Source organism: Phacochoerus africanus, chromosome 8, assembly GCF_016906955.1.
Source record: "Phacochoerus africanus isolate WHEZ1 chromosome 8, ROS_Pafr_v1, whole genome shotgun sequence".
Taxonomy (NCBI): Eukaryota; Metazoa; Chordata; class Mammalia; order Artiodactyla; family Suidae; genus Phacochoerus; species Phacochoerus africanus.
In genome coordinates this window covers 105,653,038-105,673,409 of record NC_062551.1, presented here as the reverse complement: position 1 = coordinate 105,673,409, position 20,372 = coordinate 105,653,038, and the positions used below count along the sequence as shown (strand labels likewise).

General features: G+C 39.9%; 1 protein-coding gene across 1 annotated transcript in view; it reads left to right on the top strand.

The window, feature by feature from the left end:
* Nucleotides 1-20,372, top strand: part of USP14 (ubiquitin specific peptidase 14) — a 49,445-nt gene that overhangs the window by 11,397 nt on the left and 17,676 nt on the right. Inside the window, 6 exon segments of the mRNA XM_047793874.1 lie at nt 8,447-8,551; nt 9,280-9,383; nt 14,363-14,421; nt 17,415-17,545; nt 19,421-19,501; nt 19,872-19,957. Of these exon segments, the coding sequence (XP_047649830.1) occupies nt 8,447-8,551; nt 9,280-9,383; nt 14,363-14,421; nt 17,415-17,545; nt 19,421-19,501; nt 19,872-19,957 (566 nt within the window).

The window sequence follows — 20,372 nt, the reverse complement described above, 5'->3', positions numbered from 1 at the left end:
TTCACTTTTGAGAAAATGTTGCCTGAATACTCAAGTCTGAAAACCCAGTTGTCAGTTGTTTTAAGTAAAACTGGTATTCCATTACAAAAAGACAAAAAGACAACGTCCAGTTTTCAACACACATATTTGTACAAACTTGTCCTGAAGCCACCTATCATACTTTGGTATGCATAGAGTGGTTTTTCTTTTCATTGATTGGCACTTTGTAATTTTTTTTTTAAATACTTTTTTCTCATATATGTGCATAACCTTCCCCATTATCAACATTCCCCACCAGAGTGGCATATTGGTTAAAATTGATGAATCTACGTTAACACATCATTATGGCCCAAAGTCCATAGTTTATGTTGGGGTTCACTTTTGGTGTTGTACATTCTGTGGGTTTGGACAAATGTATAATGACATGTATCTACCATTATAAAGTCATACAAAGTAGTTTCACTGCCCTAAAATTCTCTATGCTCCACCTATTCATCTTGCCTGACCCTTAACAGCTATTGATAGTTTTACTGTAAGTTGCAGTCATATAGTCTGTAGCCTTTTTAAATTTGCTTCTTTACATAATTATATACATTTTAAGTTTCCAAGTCTTTTCATGGCTTGATAACTTAGTTCTTTGTAGTGCTCAGCAATATTCCATTGTCTGGTTGTACCATAGTTTTATTTGTTTGCCTGCTGAAGGACATCTTGGTTCCCAGGAGAAGGAAGTTTTTTCTTGTTGCTTTTTTTTTTTTTTTTTTTTTAAGAGCCACACCTGTGGCATATGGAAGTTCCCAGGCTAGAGGTTGAATCTGAGCTGCAGCTGCCAGCCTACAACATAGCCACAGCAACACAGATCTGAGCCACATCTGTGACCTATGCTGCAGCTCATGGCTAGATCCTTAACCCACTGAGAAGGCCAGGGGTTGAACCTGCATCCTTATGGATACTAGTTGGGTTCTTAACCCACCAAGCCACAATGGAAACCCCCAGGAGAAGGAAATTTTTTATTGTACTTCCCGTTCTATAGTTCAGAATATCAAAAAAGAAATGTAGGAGTTCCCGTCGTGGCGCAGTGGTTAACAAATCCGACTAGGAACCATGAGGTTGCGGGTTAGATCCCTGCCCTTGCTCAGTGGGTTAACGATCCGGCGTTGCCGTGAGCTGTGGTGTAGGTTGCAGACGTGGCTCGGATCCCGAGTTGCTGTGGCTCTGGTGTATGCCGGGGGCTACAGCTCCGATTCAACTCCTAGCCTGGGAACCTCCATATGCCATGAGAGCGGCCCAAGAAACAGCAAAAAGACAAAAAAAAAAGTATTCTGAGTTTGAGATCTGATAAAGTTGATTATTTTTACCAGTTCATTTTGATGTTACTCTTGAAAGTTTTAGCTGCTATCAATTTACCACCATCAGTGCAGATGTGAATATAGTTTAAAAAAGGGGGGGAGTGACATCTTGGTATCATTTTTAAAATAGTTTTGACCCTGCTGGTTCTGTGAAAGAATTTAAGAGACACATAAAGGTTTACAGACAATACTTTAAGAACCTCATCTTGGGGCAAACCCATTAAACTTGAAATAATAATATCTTTTATTTATTGCTGGCTTTAATTTTCTCATTTTATTTTATTATTTATTTATTTTTTCGTCTTTTAGGGCCACCCTCGGCATATGGAAGTTCCCACGCTAGAGGTCGAATGGAGGCTGTAGCTGCCGGCCTACATCGTAGCCACAGCAACACCAGATCTGAGCCACGTCTATGACCTATACCACAGCTCATGGCCATGTCGGATCCTTAACCAACTGAGTGAGGCCAGGGATTGAACCTGCATCCTCATGCGTCCTCATGGATACTGGTCATGTTCTTTTCTGCTGAGCCACAGCAGGAACTCCCAAATTTGCTTATTTTTAATATGTTGAATACATTGGCATAAAGTTGTTCATAATATTCAAAATAAGCATTAGTTATCCTTTTGAATATGTTATTTATTGATGTTCCTCTTTTGTTCCTGATACTAATTTAAAAATATGTATTTTTTTGGTCAGTGTTATGTAAGGATTTTTCAGATACCTGTTCAGTTTTTGACTGTTGATTTTATATATTGCCCATATTCTATTTTGTTGATACTGCTCTTTAAAGTATTTTTTCTATTTTGGGTTTAAATTGCTTCTTTTTGTGCTATTTAAGGTGTATGCTTGTGGGGTTTTTTTGGCTTTTTTGGGGGAGGCTTTGCTTCATGTATTTTGAAATTCTGTTATTAGGTGCATACATATATAGGATTGTTATATCTTGATGAATTGACCTTTCATCACTGTGAACTGCTCCTCTTTATCCTTTGTAATAGTCTTTGCTCTGAGATTTACTTTTGTCTGGCTTTAATAAAGGCACTCCTTTTTTTTTTTTTTTTTCTTTGCTTTTAGGGCTGCACCCGAGGCATATGGAGGTTCCCAGGCTAGGGGTCTAATGGGAGCTATAGCCGCCAGCCTATGCCACAGCCACAGCAACACCAGATGCGAGCCGCATCTGCAACCTGCACCACAGCTCATGGCAACACTGGATCCTTAACCCACTGAACGAGGCCAGGGATCAAACCTATATCCTCATGGATACTGGTCGGATTCCTTTCCACTGCACTACAACAGGAACTCCCTCCATCTTTCTTTTTAATTATTGTTGGCATTTCATGTATTTTCCCATTCTTTTGCTTTTAATTCATCTGTGGCTTTATATTTAAAATAAATTTTTTTGGAGTTCCCATGTGACTCAGCAGTTTAGGAACCCGACGTACTGTCTGTGAGGATGCGGGTTTGATCTCTGGCTTTGCCCAGTGGGTTAAAGATACAGCGTTACTGTGAGTGGTGGCATAGGTCGCAGATGCCTCTTGGATCCAGTGTTGCTGTGGCTGTGGCATAGGCTGGTAGCTGCAGCTCTGATTCTACTGCTAGCCTGGGAGCTTTCATATGCTGCATGTGTGGCTGTAAAAAGAAAAAAAATAAAAAGAAAATAGATTTGTTTTAAAAGACAGCATCTACTTGGGTCTTGCCTTTTTATCCAGTCTTAGACTCTCTACCTTGTAATTGGAACCTTTATTTTTATTATTATTATTTTTTTTTTTAGGGCCACACCTGCAGTATATGGAGGTTCCCAGGCTAGGGATTGAAACCACGCCTCTCCACAGCTGTGACCCCAAGCTGCTGCATTGACAATGTTGGAACCTTAACCTGCTGCACCTCAAGGAAACTCCTTTATGTTATTCTGCTTGAACTTCTTGGGTCTGTGGGTTTACAGTTTTTATTAAATTTAGAAAATCTTTAATTACTTCTTTAGATATTTTTATTTTTTACTTCTTTGGACTTCTTTAGATATTTTTTCTCTTTTTTCTCTTTTTTGAGCCTACAGTATATATATATGGGATGGTTTTGCCCATTGTATAATTTTGGTCACTTTTTTACAGATGTCTTATAGGCTTTTTACAGACATTCATCAGGTTGAGAAGAGCTCTCTTCTTTTTCTAGTTTGCTGAGAGTTATCATAATGGGAGTTTTGTCAAATACTTTTTCTATGTATATTCAAATGATCATTTTTTAAATCCTTTAATCTCTTAATGTAGTAACCTGCACTGCCTTTTTTGAATAGTATACCAGTGTTACATTCTTAGGTAAACCCACTTGGTCCATTAGATATTTTCCCTTTTGTTTTGGCCCAGCCCATGGCATGTGGAAGTTCCTGGGCCGGGGATCAAACCCTTGCCATAGCAATGACCTGGGCCGCTGCAGTGTCAATGGCAGATCCTTAACTTGGTCCACCACAGGGGGATTTGTGTATTTTCCTTTTAATATAATTTTGGATTCTATTGGTAGTATATTGTTGAGGATTTTTGTATCTCTTTTCATGAGAGATAGTGGTTTGTAGTTTTCCTGAAGTTTCTGTCTGATTTTTGCTATCAGTATAATGTTGATGCCTTATAAAATGAGTTATGAAGCATCCATTCCTCCTCTCCTTTGTGAAAGAGTTTATATTTATATACATATATTTTAGTGTTTCATAGAATTCTCCATTGAAGTCCTCTGGGCTTGCAACTTTCTTTGTTGGAAGACTTTTAATTAAGAATTTAGGGAGTTGCTGTTGTGGCGCAGTGGAAACGAATCCACCTAGGAACCTTGAGGTTGTGGGTTCAATCCCTGGCCTTGCTCATTGGGTTAAGGATCCAGTGTTGCCATGAGCTGTGGTGTAGGTTGCAGACACGGCTTGATCTCTCGTTACTGTGGCTGTGGTGTAGGCTGGGAGCTGTAGCTCCGATTTGACCCCTAGCCTGGGAGCTTCCATGTGCTGTGGGTGCAGCTCTAAAGTGCAAAAAAAAAAAATTAGTGTCCTTAATATTTGTGGGACTGTTCAGATATTTTGTTTCCTTTTATATCAGTTTTGGTAATTTGTGTAAAAGAATTAGTTTAGGAGTTCCCATCGTGGCACAGTGGTTGGCGAATCCGACTAGGAACCATGAGGTTGCGGGTTCTGTCCCTGCCCTTGCTCAGTGGGTTAACGATTCGGCGTTGCCGTGAGTTGTGGTGTAGGTCACAGACGTGGCTCGGATCCAGTGTTGCTGTGGCTCTGGCGTAGGCTGGCGGCTACAGCTCCAATTAGACCCCTAGCCTGGGAACCTCCATATGCCGTGGGAGCGGCCCAAGAAATGGCAAAAAAAAAAGACAAAAAAAAAAAGAATTAGTTTAAATGTTGGATTGATTGGCATAGTATACTCTTACTAATCCTTTAACTCTAGACAGTAGTGCTGCCCCCCGCATTGACTAAAAGTGATTTTTTTCTCTTTGAGTTTCAATGGCTTTTTTCCCCCTCTTCTCCAAAGATCAGAGAAGATTCTCTGAGTTTAATTTATGTCTCTACTTATTTATTTATGGCTACAACCTCAATATTATGTAACTTCCTGGCCAGAGGAGGAATCTGAGCTGCAGCCTTGACCTATGCCATGGCTGGCAATGCTGCTGGATCCTTAACACACGACCAGGCTGGGGATCAAACCCATGCCACCACAGAGACAATGCCGGATCTTTAACCCAGCGAGAACTCCTCCTCTGTTGAATTTTCTGACTGGCTTTTGTAGTATATTCTTCAAATATTTGGTTTTCCTGAGACAGTTGTCTTTGAAAAAAGAATCTTTAGTGACAGCTTAATACTGCTTGTTGCTGTTATCTTATAGTAAGTGTGAAGTAAAACAATAGGGGGTAGGATGAAGATTGTTGGTTTCAGCATAGGCATGCATAAGACTATGACATTGTTGACCTCATTAATTTCCTAATTTTAATCTTCATCTAGTTTTTTTTTTTTTGTTCTTTTGCCTTTTCTAGGGCTGTTCCTGTGGTATAGTGGAGGTTCCCAGGCTAGGGGTTCGAATCGGAGCTCAGACCTCCAGCTGCGGCCTACGCCACAGCCAGAGCAATGTGATACGCAAGCAGCCGTCTTCGACCTACACTGCAGCTCACAGCAACCCTGGATCCCCAACCCACTGAGTGAGGCCAAGGATCAAATCCGCATGCTTGTGGAAACTAGTCAAATTTGTTTTCACTGTACCACAGTGGAAATTTCCATTAAGATATTTTTCAAAATGTTTAAGTTTCAGGATGACAGTATCTTCATTGTTCTTGTATGGAATGTTACATATATATAGAATATTCCCTTAGGTTAGTGATGTGTAGAATTATAAAATTGACTATTTTGAAATAATGTATATGTTTGGTTGATGTTTTTCCAATAATGGAGATTTCAGTGCTTTCAGAATATTTCTACTTAATTGTAAATAATTTTTACAGTTATACAATGTACATTCATAGAAAGAATCTTTTTTTTTTTAAGAGCTGCGCCAGTGGCGTATGAAAGTTCCTAGGGCTAGCAGTTGAATTGAGCTGCAGCTGCTGGCCTATGCCACAGCCACAGCAATGCCAGATCCGAGCCACGTCTGCCACAGCTCACGACAACACCGCATCCCAACCCACTGAGCAAGGCCAGCATTCAAACCTGCATCCTCATGGTTACTAGTCTGGATCGTTACTGCTGAGCAAAAATGGGAACTTCCTCTCAGCTTTCTTTGTAACAATGTTTTTTTTCCTTAGCTTTATTGAAGTTTAATATATACAGAGTAAAATTCACCTACTTTAGTGTAAGAGTTTGGTTAACTTTATACAGTAATGTAGCCATCACCACAATCAGATATAGAAGTTCTGTGAGTTAGAACTGGTGGCTTAAGGAATCTGGTGTTGTTATTGCTGTGGTTCAGGTTCAGTCCCTTGCCTGGGAACTTCCACTTGCTGCCGGTGTGGCCAAAAAAACAAAACAACAACAATCAAAAAAGATATTTAGAAGTTCTGCCACTGTAAAAAGGTTCCTCATGCCCCTTTGTAGATAAGCAGGTGATCTCTGATCTGAAGCAGCCACTCCAGTACTTTAAAAAATTTTTTTTGAACAGTTCAGTGATTTTTAGTGTATTTACAGAGTTGTGTAACCTTCACCACAGTCTAATTTTGCAAAATTTTTTTTTTGGTCTTTTTTTTTTTTGGCCTTTTCTAGGGCCGCTTCTTCGGCATATGGAGATTCCCAGGCTAGGGGTCCATTTGGAGCTGTAGCTACCGGCCTACGCCGCAGCCACAGCAACGACCTATACCACAGCTCATAGCAGCGCCAGATCCTTAACCCACTGAGCAAGGCCGGGGATCGGACCCGAATTCTTTTTTTTGGTCTTTTTTGTTGTTGTTGTTGTTGCTATTTCTTGGGCCGCACCCGCGGCATATGGAGGTTCCCAGGCTAGGGGTCGAATTGGAGCTGCAGCCACCGGCCTACGCCAGAGCCACAGCAATGCGGGATGCGAGCCGCGTCTGCAACCTACACCACAGCTCACGGCAACGCCGGATCGTTAACCCACTGAGCAAGGGCAGGGACCGAACCCGCAACCTCATGGTTCCTAGTTGGATTCGTTAACCACTGCGCCACGACGGGAACTCCGGACCCGAATTCTTAGTCGGATTCGTTAACCACTGAGCCACGACTGGAGCTCCTAATTTTGGAATGTTTTTATCACCCCAGAAGGAAATGTGTTCCTATTTAAAGACACTCCTATTCCCCACTTCAGTCCTAGCAACCACTAGTCTACTTTGTGTCTTTAGATTTAACTTTTCTGGCTAATAGGAGCATGCAGTATGTGTTTTCACTGTTTCTGGAATTTTTTATTGGACATAAACATGGTCAACTTTTTAGAAGAATTTTCAGTTTTTTGTCTTTTTAGGGCTGCATCCGGAGCATATGGAGGTTCCCAGGCTAGGGTCGAATCTGAGCTCTAGCGGCTGGCCTACACCACAGCCACAGCAATGTGGGATCTGAGCCACCTCTGTGACCTATACCACAGCTCATGGCAATGCTGGATCCCCTACTGAGTGAGGCCAGGGATTGAACCTGCATCCTCATAAATGCTAGTCAAATTGTTTCCGCTGAGCCACAATGGAAACTCCAAAAAAAAAATTTTTAATTATAGTTGATTTACAATATTGTGCCAATTTCTGTTGTGCCAGTCACAGCAAAGTGACTCTGTCATACATGTACGTACATTCTTTTTTTATATATATATTATTTTCTATTATGGTCTCTCCCAGGAGATTGGATGTAGTTTCTTGTGCTATACAGAAAGGCTCATTGTCTACCTATCCTGTATGTAATAGTTTGAATCTGCTAACCCCAAAGCTAGTCCATCCCATTTCCTCCTTCCTCCCAGCTGGCAACCCAAGTCTGCTCTCCCTTTCCATAGCTGTTCTGTTTTGTGTATAGGTTCATTGTGCCATATTTTAGATTCCACATGAAGTGATATCATATGGTATTTGTCTTACTCTTTTGACTTAACTTCACTTAGTATGATAATCTCTGGTTGTATCCATATCGCTGCAGGTGACATTATTTCATTCTTTTTTATGGATGAGTAGTAGTCCTTTGTATATATGTACCACACCTTCTTAATCCATTCATCTGTTGATGGACATTTAGTTGTTTCCATGTCTTGGCTATTTGAATAGTGCTGCAGTGAACACAGTGGTGCACAGAACAAAGTTTTGTTTTTATATATGCACGGAAGTGGGATTGCTGGATCATGTGGTAGTTCTGTTTTTAGTTTATGAGGAACTGCCGTACTGTTTTCCATAGTGGTTGTACCAGTTTACCTTCCCACCATCAGTGAAGGAAGTTATGCTTTTCTTCACACCCTCTTCAGCATTTGTGTTTTTGTAATGATGACCATTCTGACTGGTGTGAGGTGGTACTTCATTGTAGTTTGATTCTTGTTTTTCTAATAATTAGTGATGTTGAGTATCTTTTCCTGTGCCTAGTGGCCATCCATATGTCTTCTCTGGAGAAATGTCTATTTAGGTAAACATGGTCAACTTTGAGCATTTTCATGAAATTAATTTTTGTTAAACAGGGAATGACTTTACTAATGATGGGGTCAGCAGATGCGCTTCCTGAGGAACCCTCAGCTAAAACTGTCTTCGTAGAAGACATGACAGAAGAACAGCTGGCATCTGCTGTAAGACATACCACATTTCTTTATTTAATTACTACTTTAAAAAAGTGCTGTTAGTAAGCTGCCTTTCAGAAGTAGCATCTGTATGTTTGAAGATTTAATCTGTCTCAAGGTGTATGTTATTAGCAGTGAAAATTTTATTTTTGAAATTGGCTCAAGGAGTCATTTTCTAATCAGGTAATTCATTATAAAGTCAGTCAATATCTGTAATAATATGTGTCTGGCAGGTAGCACTATTTAAGTGCTTACTATTTTATGGGAAAACAGGGTCATAAAGGTTAAGTAGCTTAAATGCTGGGATGTTTAAATTCTTAAAACATTCTATGAGGAAAATACATACAATTTATCCTTAATTTAAATGCATTATTGTTTTAGAAATTGGCTAGCATGTACTTGTCAAATGTTGTTATTACTACCCAGCATTTATAAAGTATCAAATTCATTTTTTTTGAAGTGTTTCTGTATATATTTTGTTACCTCTTTCCAATGATAAGCCTGCAAAGGAGGCAGGACTGATGGTTCTCTTGTTTTCAAGAAGAGAATTAAAACACAAAATGATTATCAGCATTATGCAAGTAAAAATTTCTGTTGGGAAAATAAAACATTGTTACTTTAGGGTTAAAGTAGAGTATAAAATGGTATGAGCTGATGAAGTTGTACTTGCTTTAAAGTGTTTAGTGATTTATATATGCTGTGTTGTGTATAAAATGATTTAATCCTCTCCTTATCAGATGGAATTACCATGTGGATTGACAAACCTTGGTAACACTTGTTACATGAATGCTACAGTTCAGTGTATTCGTTCTGTGCCTGAACTCAAAGATGCCCTTAAAAGGTAAGACGGAGAAATTGTTTACATCTTCTTTGGGTAAGGAAAGTTCATATTGGGATGAGTAGTGTTATTTTACACACGTATGTATATATTTTTAGCAGCTTTATTGAAATATAATTCATTTTTGTACAATTCACCGTTTTAATGTGTTCAATTAGTGGTTTTTATTATTTTCACAAGGTTGTGCAATTACCACTACAGTCTGATTTTAGCAGTCATTAGCATAATTTCATTAGCAGTCACTTCTGAATTTTTTTTTTTTTTTGGTCTTTTTAAGGCACCCAGCATATGGAAATTCCCAGGCTAGGGGTTGAATCAGAGCCGTAGCTACTGACCTATGCCACAGCCACAGCAATGTGGCATTAGAGCCACATCTGTGACCTACACCACAGCTTGTAGCAGCACCAGATTTTTAACCCACTGAGTGAGGCCAAGGATCGAACTTGTATCCTTATGGATACTAGTTAGGTTCGTTGCTGCTGAGCTGCAATGGGAACTCCCCAATCTTACATTTTTCTTTTGGCCCTAAATTTGTTTTTTAATTATTGAACTATATAGAAATATGTATTATTGAATTATCCCAGGGGGACCTATAACCATCATGGATCAACAGGACCCTAGTAGCACTCCAAAAATTTCCTCCTGCATCCCGTCTAATTCAGTGCCCCCACCCTTATTTTCAAAGTTTTTATACTTACCTGATTTCTAATTTCATAGACTAATTTTGCCTATTTTGAACTCTTCATGGACAGAAACATACAGATTGTGTTCATTTGAGCTTGGCTCATTACATTTGACTTTTCCATGTTGTGTGCATGTTGTTGTAGTTTATTCATGTGCATGTTGTAGAGAGTCCACTATTGTATGCATGTATACCAAATAATTCTTCATTTTTCTGTTGATGGATTTTTGGGCTGATCTGATCTGTTATTGTTATGAATATTTCACAGATAGAAAAAAATGTCCTCTTGTAGGTTATTGGGAAAGGTACTCTATTGGTTCTTTTGTCTGTTAAACCTCTCAATATTTTTATTTGTTAAACCTCTCAGTACTCCTGTCATTTCCTTGTCTTTTCTAATACTTTTTCTTTGTAAGGTTAATTATGAGTGTTATTTGGCTTATTGGTTGGTTTTATCTTAATTAGGAATTATATGTTGTCTTGGTATAATATTGAAAGTTTTGGAGTTCCCTTTGTGGCTCAGCGGCTAATGAGACTGACTAGGATCCATGAGGATGTGGGATCGATCTCTGGCCTCACTTAGTGGGTTAAGGATTTGGCGTTGCTTTGAGCTGTGGTATAGGTCGCAGATGCGGCTCGGAGGATCCTGCATTGCTTTGGCGTAGGCCAGCAGCTTTAGCTCCAGTTCGACCCCTAGCCTGGGAACTTCCATATGCCATTGGTATGGCTCTAAAAGCAAAAAAAAAAAAAGGAGAGTTTTGAGGGGCATGATATTCAATTATCTATGATCTTCCTATTTACTTTAAATTCAGTACATTTTATTGTATTTTTAGTTGTACAGCCATCATCACAACCTAATTTTAGAACTTTTCTCTCCCAAACCCCCAATCCATCCCTTCCCCTACAACCTCTCTTGATTCTGATTTCTGCCCCCCTTGTGGCTGAAGTTGGAATGGGGGCTTGCTGTAGGCCCACCGGTAGGTGGAGCTGATTCTTACGACGGTGGGGCTTTGTTACTGGGTGAAATTAGAGGGGGCTCTGTGCCTGCATTGGGGGGTCTTTAGGCAGCCTGTTTGCTGATGGGTGGGCCCGTGTTCCCACCAGGTTTGTTGTTTAGCCTGGGGTGTCTCAGTCCTGATGGATGGGACCAGATTTTTCCAAACGGCCACCTGTAGGGGAGTTCACACTCATGATTATTCCCGAGACCTTTGCCTCCAATGTCCTTCCCCCACAATGAGCCACAGTTGCCCCCCGTTTTCCCAGGAGATCCTCCAAGATCGATAGTTAGGTCCAGCCCAGCTTCTTACAGAGTCTCTGCTTTGCCCTGGAATCCAGTACACGTGAAAGCCTGTGAGTGCCTTTCAAGAGTGCAGTTTCTGTTTCCCCCCAGTCCCGAGGAGCTCCTGGGCACAAGCCTTGCCAGCCCTCAACACCAAATGTTCTGGGGGCTCCTCCTCCCATGCTAGAACCCATGATGTGGGGCTCGAAACTCTCGCTCCTGTGGGTGAGCCTTTCCAGCCTTTGGGTTGCCCACTTGCTGGTTATGGGGTTGCTTGTATCATGTAATTTTCCCTCCTACCATCTCATTGTAGCCTCCTGTTTGTCTTTTGGTGTAGGGTATCTTTTTTGGTAGTTTCCAGTCTGTTTTGTTGAAGGATATTTAGCAGTTGGTTGTAATTTTGTTGTTTCCATGGGAGAAGGTGAGCTCTCCAGTCCTTTTACTCTGCCTTCTTAATCCCTTAATCTTCATATTTAAAAAAAGACTGGTAATTCATTAATGCATCTTTTGCCATAAGTGTAGAAATAGTTATGTTACTCTGTAACTAGATAGAAATTCTGTAATAGTGGCAGTTTGTAATTACATACTACAATGATGACATGGGATGCATCTACTTTATAAGTAATTGATTTTAAAAAAAATTTTTAAATTTGAAAACATTTTTTTGCTTTTTGTCTTTTTAGGGCCACACTTGTGGCATATGAAAGTTTCCAGGCTAGGAGTTCCCATTATGGCTCAGAGGAAACAACTCTGGCTAGCATCCATGAGGATGCAGGTTTAGTCCCTGGCCTTGCTCATTGGGTTAAGGATCTGGTGTTGCTGTGAACTGTGGAGTAGGTCGAAGACTGGGCTTGGATCCTCTGTTGCTGTGGCTGTGGTGTAGGCCAGTAGCTACCACTCCAATTTGACCCCTATCCTGGGCACCTCCATATGCCTCTGGTGCAGCCCTAAAAAAGACAAAAGACAAAAAAAAAGTTCCCTGGCTAGGAGTTGAATTAGAGCTATAGCTGCCAGCCTGTGCCATAGCTCACAGCAATGCCAGATCCCTAACTCACTGAGTGAGGCCAGGATGGGACCCACATACTCATGGATACTAGTCAGGTTCATTACCGCTGAGCCACAGTGAGAACTCCTTGCATAATTGATCTTAATTTCAAAAGTGCCCTTTAAAAAGTTGCTAAGCTTTCTGACAGGAAGACTTATGATTTCTACTTTATTTATTTATTTGTTTGTTTGTTTTTTAGGGCTGCACTTGTAGCATATGAAGGTCTCAGGCTAGGAGTCTAATCGGAGCTACAGCCTGCTGGCTTACACCACAGCCACAGCAGTGCCAGGTTGGAACCACGTCTGTGACCACAGCTCATGGCAACACCGGATCCTCAACCCACTGAGCAAGGCCAGGGATCTAACCCGCAACCTCATGGTTCCTAGTCAGATTCGTTTCTGCTGTGCCACGACAGGAACTCTATGATTTTTTATTTTTTAAATTAACGTATCTAATTTAGACAGTATTATGAATTACTGTGTATTTAAAATTAAGAATATTTAGTTTCCAAAGATAAACAAATGAAGAAAAGAAATAGAACTCCTCAATTGAATATAATTTAACATATGTTTTCTGTGACCTCTTTTGTTCACTTACATAAAGACTAGAGTTTATATTTTTTTAATTAATAATTTACATCCAATGAAATGCATGCATTTTAATTGCTTGGTGTGATCATTTTGTTTTGTCCTTTATGGGCCGTACCTGTGGTATATGGAAGTTCCCAGGCTAGGGGCTGAATCAGAGCTACAGCTGCTGGCCTACACCACAGCCACAGCAAAGCCAGATCCAAGCCATGTCTGTAACCTACACCACAGCTTACGGCAATGCTGGATCCTTAACCTACTAAATGAGGTCAGGGATCAAACCTGCATCCTCATTGTTACTGCTGAGCCACAGCGGGAACTCCCTGGTGTGATCAGTTTTGACACATGCAAATTCTTTGTAACTCATTTCTCAATCAAATTAATAGAACATTTTGATCATCCCAGAAAGGTATGTGGTATCTTTAACTGACCAATGCCTTCCCTTCCCACTGCCCAGCTTCCCAGGCAGCTACTAACCTTATATTAGTTTTGTGGCATCTTTCCAATCACCCAGTGTTTGGTATTATCTGAATGCTAATTTCTGATCTTTTGTCATAAAACATTAAGTATAGTGCTTTGAATATTTCCTTTGGGTCACCAGTACTACTGTAAATTAACTGAGAACCATAAGAGTAAATTTAGAAACCATTTAACAGAAACTTCTCATTGTACAGACGAAAGAATGGACTTGAAATTTAAGGGACTTAGTATTATAGAGGAAGTTAAGCTGAATGTATGTTTATTAGTTTTGAGGTATTGTTTTTGATCTAACGTTTTTTCTTTATGAAATTATATTTTAATTTTCTTTGTAATAATTGACAGTAAATATGTACTTTTCTTTTTTTTTTTTCTTCTTTTGTCTTTTTGCCTTTTCTAGGACGGCTTCCTGCAGCATATGGAGGTCCCAGGCTAGGGGTCTAATCGGAGCTGTAGCCACTGGCCTACGCCACAGCCACACAACTCGGGATCCGAGCCGCATCTGTGACCCACATCACAGCTCACGGCAACGCTGGATCCTTCACCCACTGAGCAAGGCTAGGGATCGAACCGCAACCTCATGGTTCCTAGTCGGATTCATTAACCATTGCGCCACTACGGGAGCTCCCTTTTTTTGTTTTATACTGTTTTCAGAAAATGTTTTAGGTGAGTTAGACCAGGGGAAAGAATTTAAAGTAGACTTCATTCATCTAAATTCTATTGTTTTCTTAGCACTCCTTTTTTCTCATATAATTCTTAAAGGAAGAAGACCAGAAGAGAAGAAGAAAAAATGGTAGGAACAACTTGGAGAAACTTGCAGTTGAGGGTGTCATAATAAGTCCTTTTAACTTAGATTGTTCCCATTTGAGTTTCAGAATGAATTGAATCATTTTAATTCTGCCTTAATATTCCTAGGTATGCAGGTGCCTTGAGAGCTTCAGGGGAGATGGCTTCAGCACAGTATATTACTGCAGGTCAGTATCTTAAATATACCATTCTTCAAGAGGGAGTGTGGTATTCAGTGAATGTTTTTTTCACTCACAATTTGTTTCACCTCATTAACACTGGAGTACTTACGTTAAACAACTTGGGACTTACTTTATTAGATATCTGTCATTTTGAAAACAATTTTTGGATTAGTGGGTATTGATACGAGGAGAAATAGGAAGGATAGAAGTAACTCATTTCTTCAGTACATGAAGCAGTGTATTCTTCTGCTGCCCTATTTTGTACAGTTTTACAAATAAAAGTACTCTTTTAATTCATTGGGCTGGGTTCATAGGGTTTTCAACAGCCATGCCTTTTCTGGAGGGTGGGGGAAGAAGGTAAAAGCTTTGTTGAGAGAATTCACATGCCATACAATTCACCCATTTAAATTATACAACTCATTATTTTTTAGTGTACTCACAGAGTTTTGTGATCATCACCACAATCAATTTTAGAGTATTTTCAGCACTGGAAAATAAACACGGTAACATTCAGCAGTCTCCATTTCCCCTCACCATTCCCAGCCCTGTGCAAACATTAATCTGTTAGTCTATAGATTTGCCTATTTTGGGCTTTTGATATCAATAGACTTGTACAGTATGTTGTCTTTTTTGACTGGCTTCTTTCACTTTGAGTGCTTTGGCTTAGCCACACTGTAACATGTGTCAGTACTTCATTCCTTTTTATTGCTGGATAAAATTCTTTTGTATTGGATATATTATATTTCCTATATCCTTTCATCACTGATTGACATTTGGATGATTTCCACATTTTTATTTTTAATTTTAGAGCTGCAGCATATGGAGGTTCCCATGCTAGGGGTCAAATCGGCGCTGTAGCCACTGGCCTATACCATAGCCACAGCAACGCCAGAACCAAGCCGCGTCTGTGACCTACACCACAGCTCATGGCAATGCTGGATGGTTAATCCACTGAGTGAGGCCAGGGATTGAATCTGCCTGTGTCCTCATAGATTGGTTCCTGCTGAGCCATGATGGGAACTGCTACTAAACTTTTATATTTTGAAATAAATTTAAATTCACAGAAAAGTTGCAATAATTCACTAGTTACTTCTTGTCTTACCTGGTTCATCATTCTCTATAATGCATGTTCTTTTTTTCTGAGCCATTTGAGAGTAGGTAGCAGACATCATGTCTTTTGTTCCTAAATACTTCAGTATAAATTTCCTAAGAATAAGGACATTCATAACCACATAACAGTTATTTTTCAAAATCTTGGAGTTTAACACTATAGTATTCTAAAATAAAGACTATTAAATTTTGCTAATTAGCCCAGTATTGCCCATTGTAAAGTTGTTTTACTTTTTGCTTCAGGAGCCAGTTTAGGATCAGGCATTTAGTTTTTTGTTTTTGTTTTTTTTTTTTTTTTTGGCAAGGGCTCCTTTAGGGCCTTACCCACTTGGGATATGGAAGTCCCAAGCTAAGGGTTGAGAGCTATAGCTGCTGGCCTCTGCCATACCCACAGTGACACGGGATCTGAGCCACGTCTCTGACCTATACCACAGCTCATGGCAACACCAGGCCGTTAACCCACTGAAGAAGGCCAGGGATTGAACCCGTTTCCTCATGGATACTAGTCAGAGTCATTACTGCTGAGTCAAGAGGGGAACCCCACATTTAGTTGTTTTGCCATGTCTCCTTAGTCTCTTAACGTAGAGTGTCTTTTGACCTTTTTCTTTCAAACAAATGAAATATTTGAGATGCTCTGTTCATGGTATGTATTAAATATAAATCATCTGGATGTTTCTCCTCTTTTTTGAGTAATGTATACTTTAAAGTATTACTACAATTTAGGCTTTTTCATTTTAAAAATAATTAGCTTGGTAGTGATGCCTTATTTCAGCCCTCCCTCCAAAAAAAAAAATATATATATATATATATATATATATATATATATATATATATTTTGTCTTTTTGCCTTTTTTGGGGCTGTTCCTGCGGCATATGGAGATTCCTAGGCTAGGGGTCGAATTGGAGCTGTAGCCACCGGCCTACGCCAGAGCCACAGCAACGCAGGATCTGAGCTGCATCTTTGACCTACATCACAGCTCACGGCAACGCCGGATCCCCAACCCACTGAGCAAGGCCAGGGATCGAACCCGCAACTTCATGGTTCTTAGTCGGATTCGTTAACCACTGTGCCACGACGGGAACTCCCTAAAATATTTTTCTTCACAGAGTACTTTTTGCTGAGGTGCTGTATGTAGTGTTTACTGTGCTGCAGTCTGTATACTAATGAAAACATTTCACATTTTAGTTAACAAAACAATACAAGATAAGCTCGATTAGAGTTTTGCAGTACGTTAGGTAAGGGCGAGGTGTAATAGCTAGAAAGTCAGTAGAGGAAAAGTATTCAAGAACAGGGCTGAGTCCATGACCATGGGATTTATGACGGTAAGAGAGAATAAGTAGAGGAAAGACTTTGAAGAAGGCAAGTTAGTTTTGGTTTTTAGCTTATTGTTCATTAGAATCAATAAATATATTTAAAGCTTTAAACATTTATTTAAATATCCTCCAGATTTTGGTATTCATAAGTTCAGTATCTGAGAACCAAGTGTTGGTTTAAAGGGAGGAGTATTGGCAGTGGTGACCTGATGTCCTGATAATGGCAGGACTGTAACATTCTGCCTGTTTGAGTCCTAGACAGAGCTTATGTGTTCTCAGTACTGAATGAATATACCCTGGTTTTTTTTTTTGGAAAACACAGGCTGTCAAGGAGAGAGACATAGGGAGGGCCCAGACTTTGTTTATAGCTAGTGATTGCATTATGATGTCTTCTGCTGAGTTCTTTAAGATTTAAAAACAATTTTTTTCCTTATTGGGAATCCAGCAATTGCAAAAGGAATAGATAATACTTAAAATAGGTAATAAGCAGTTTTTTTGTTTTAACTGAGAATTTACAGTAGCATGTATTGAATATGTCACTGCTTTACTAAGGCAATATTTGCTTTCTTTTTAAGCCCTTAGAGATTTGTTTGATTCCATGGATAAAACTTCTTCTAGTATTCCACCTATTATCCTACTGCAGTTTTTGCACATGGCTTTTCCACAGTTTGCAGAAAAGGGCGAACAAGGACAGTATCTTCAACAGGTAATCAGGACAAAGTCCCACGGTTTTCATTTTGTAAATGTAAAACTTGGGTTTCCTGCACTTCCCAGGATAGGGAATATCCCAATATACTTATTGGGATATTTGGAAATACAAATATCAGTCCTTTCTAGTTCACACCATGGTTATCTCTTGCTGGGAGTGCTGCAGTAGTCTGTTAACTGATCATCTCTCTGCTGCTCTCTGTGGTGTTTCTCCACAAAGCTCCCAGAATCCCCCTTTTTTGGGGGGTTGGGGAAGAGTGTGGAGGTGGGGGAAGCCACACCTGCAACAAGTGGAAGTTCCTCGGCCAGGGATATAACTTGAGACGGCAGTTACCAGAGCTACTGCAGTGGCAATGCTGGATCCTTAACCTGCTGTGCCACAGGAGAACTCCCCAGAATCCTTTTAAGAATGTAAAGATAGGAGTTCCTGTCATGGTGCAGCAGAAACAAATCCGACTAGGAACCATGAAGTTGCAGGTTTGATCCCTGGCCTCGCTCAGTGGGTTAAGATTCTGGCATCGCCGTGAGCTATGGTGTAGGTCGAAGACGAGCCTCGGATCTGGCCTTGCTGTGGCTGTGGTGTAGGCTGGTGGCTACAGCTCTGATTGGACCCCTAGCCTGGGAACCTCCACATGCTGAGGGTGTGGCCCTAAAAAGACAAAAAAAAGAAAAAAAGAATGTAAAGGTAATGTTGGTCCTTTGTTCAATACCTCCTAGTGATTTTCTGTCTTAGTCCTAAACAGTCTAGCACCTGGCTACCTCTCTGAGCTCATCGTGTGCTGCTCTTCCCCTTGCTCAGTTCACTCCAGATACACTGACTTTCTTGCTATTTGTTTTGTTTTTGCTTTTTAGGGCCACCCCCGAGGCATATGGAAGTTCCCAGGCTAGGGGTCCAATCACAGTTGTAGCCACCAGCCTACACCACAGCCACAGCAACGCCAGATCTGAGCCATGTCTTCAATTTACACTACAGCTCATGGCAACACTGGATCCTTAACCCACTGAGTGAGGCCAGGGATCGAACCCACATCCTCATGGTTCCTAGTCGGATTTGTTTCCACTGCACCACGACAGGAACTCCACTCTTGCTATTTTTTTTTTTTTAAACCTTCTAAGTAGACTCTCTCTGTAGGATCTTTGCTCTTGTTCCTTTGTCTCTCAAATAGGTGGCATGGCTTGCTTCCTTACCTTGTTCAGGTTTCCTGGCTCAAATACCGAGGCATCATGGAGAGGCTTTCCTTGACAGTCCTATTGGAATAGCACACTTCCCTTCCCCTAATCACTTTCTGCTCCCATATTGCTTTTTTTCCCTCATAACTCTCTCTTGAATTTATGTTATATTCTGTTTATTTATATCCCCCACCAGGACTTTTATAGTTTGTTGATTGCTGTGCATTCCTAATTGTCTAGAATAGTGTTTAGAATAATATACTAAATATCTCTTGAATGAATGAATAAACTATTCTTTCATTCAAAACTATGTTTTGAAGATCATGTAGTATTTAATTAGGCTTTATATATATGTATTTTGCTTTTTAGGGCCACACCTGTTGCACATGGAGGTTCCCAGGCTACAGCTCAAATCGAAGCTGTGGCCTATGTCACAGCCACAGCAACACAGGGTGTGAGCTGCATCTGTGACCTCACAGTTCACAGCAATGCCAGATCCTTAACCCACTGAGCAGGACCTCATAGATGCTGGTCAGATTTGTTAACCACTGAGCCATGATGGGAACTCCTAATTCAGCTTAATGTTTTTTAAAAAAAAAATTTCTTCCTTTTCCCTATGGAAACAGTAATTATTTTGGAAAGATTTCATAGGCCAAACACTGTAACAGCCAAGATTACACTGTGTCACTTTTTAAAATTACAGGATGCTAATGAATGTTGGATACAGATGATGCGAGTATTGCAACAGAAATTGGAAGCCATAGAGGATGATACTGTTAAAGAGGTAGTTGAAATGTATTTGCAATTATAGATTTTCATTAGACTTTGATTCTCCATCTCACTCTCACTGTAAGACTTAAAATAAATTCATCTTAATAGATAGACATGTACTGGAATACATTAGATGCTGAATCTGTAGTTGGAATTTGAAAGCTTGTATTTGATGCTTGAATTTAATTTATTATTTACTAAACTGGATCAGTTGAGATTATTGAGCATCTCTAGTTTTTTGTTAATATTTTTTGAATGGAGGAGGGGATTACATTTTAAAACGCTTAAATATATATAACTAAACTGGATTGTGTAACAGGAAATGTACATTAATGTCTGTGTAAAGTAAAATTTGAATTTTTATTTCATCTTAATTTTTGCAGACAGATTCTTCATCTGCATCAGCAGTGACGCCTTCTAAAAAGAAAAGTTTAATTGATCAGTTCTTCGGAGTTGAGTTTGAAACCACGTATCCTTATGAGCCAAGATTCGTATAGACTGTCTCATAACTTATTAGAAGTCAGTTGGTATAAATAGCATTGTTGACTGTTTGGAGTGGTAGGTGGGATATGAAGGAAAAGTCTTCAGAAGTTTTAAGCCTAAAAAATAACGAGGAAATTAGCAATTTGGAAAAAAAAACCCATTGGAGCGATCTTGAAGTTTGGTTAAATGTACTCTTTAAGGACATCCGTTATTTTTTTCTAAGATGTTCTTAGTAGAGCATCTCATTAATTTGCCTCAGAGAATTTTTTTTTTTTTAATTTTTTTTTAGGGCCACACCTACAGCATATGGAAGTTCCAGGTTAGGGGTCAAATCAGAGCTGCAGCTGCCAGCTTGTATCACAGCCATAGCAGTGGGGGATCGGAGCCTTGTCTGTGACCTA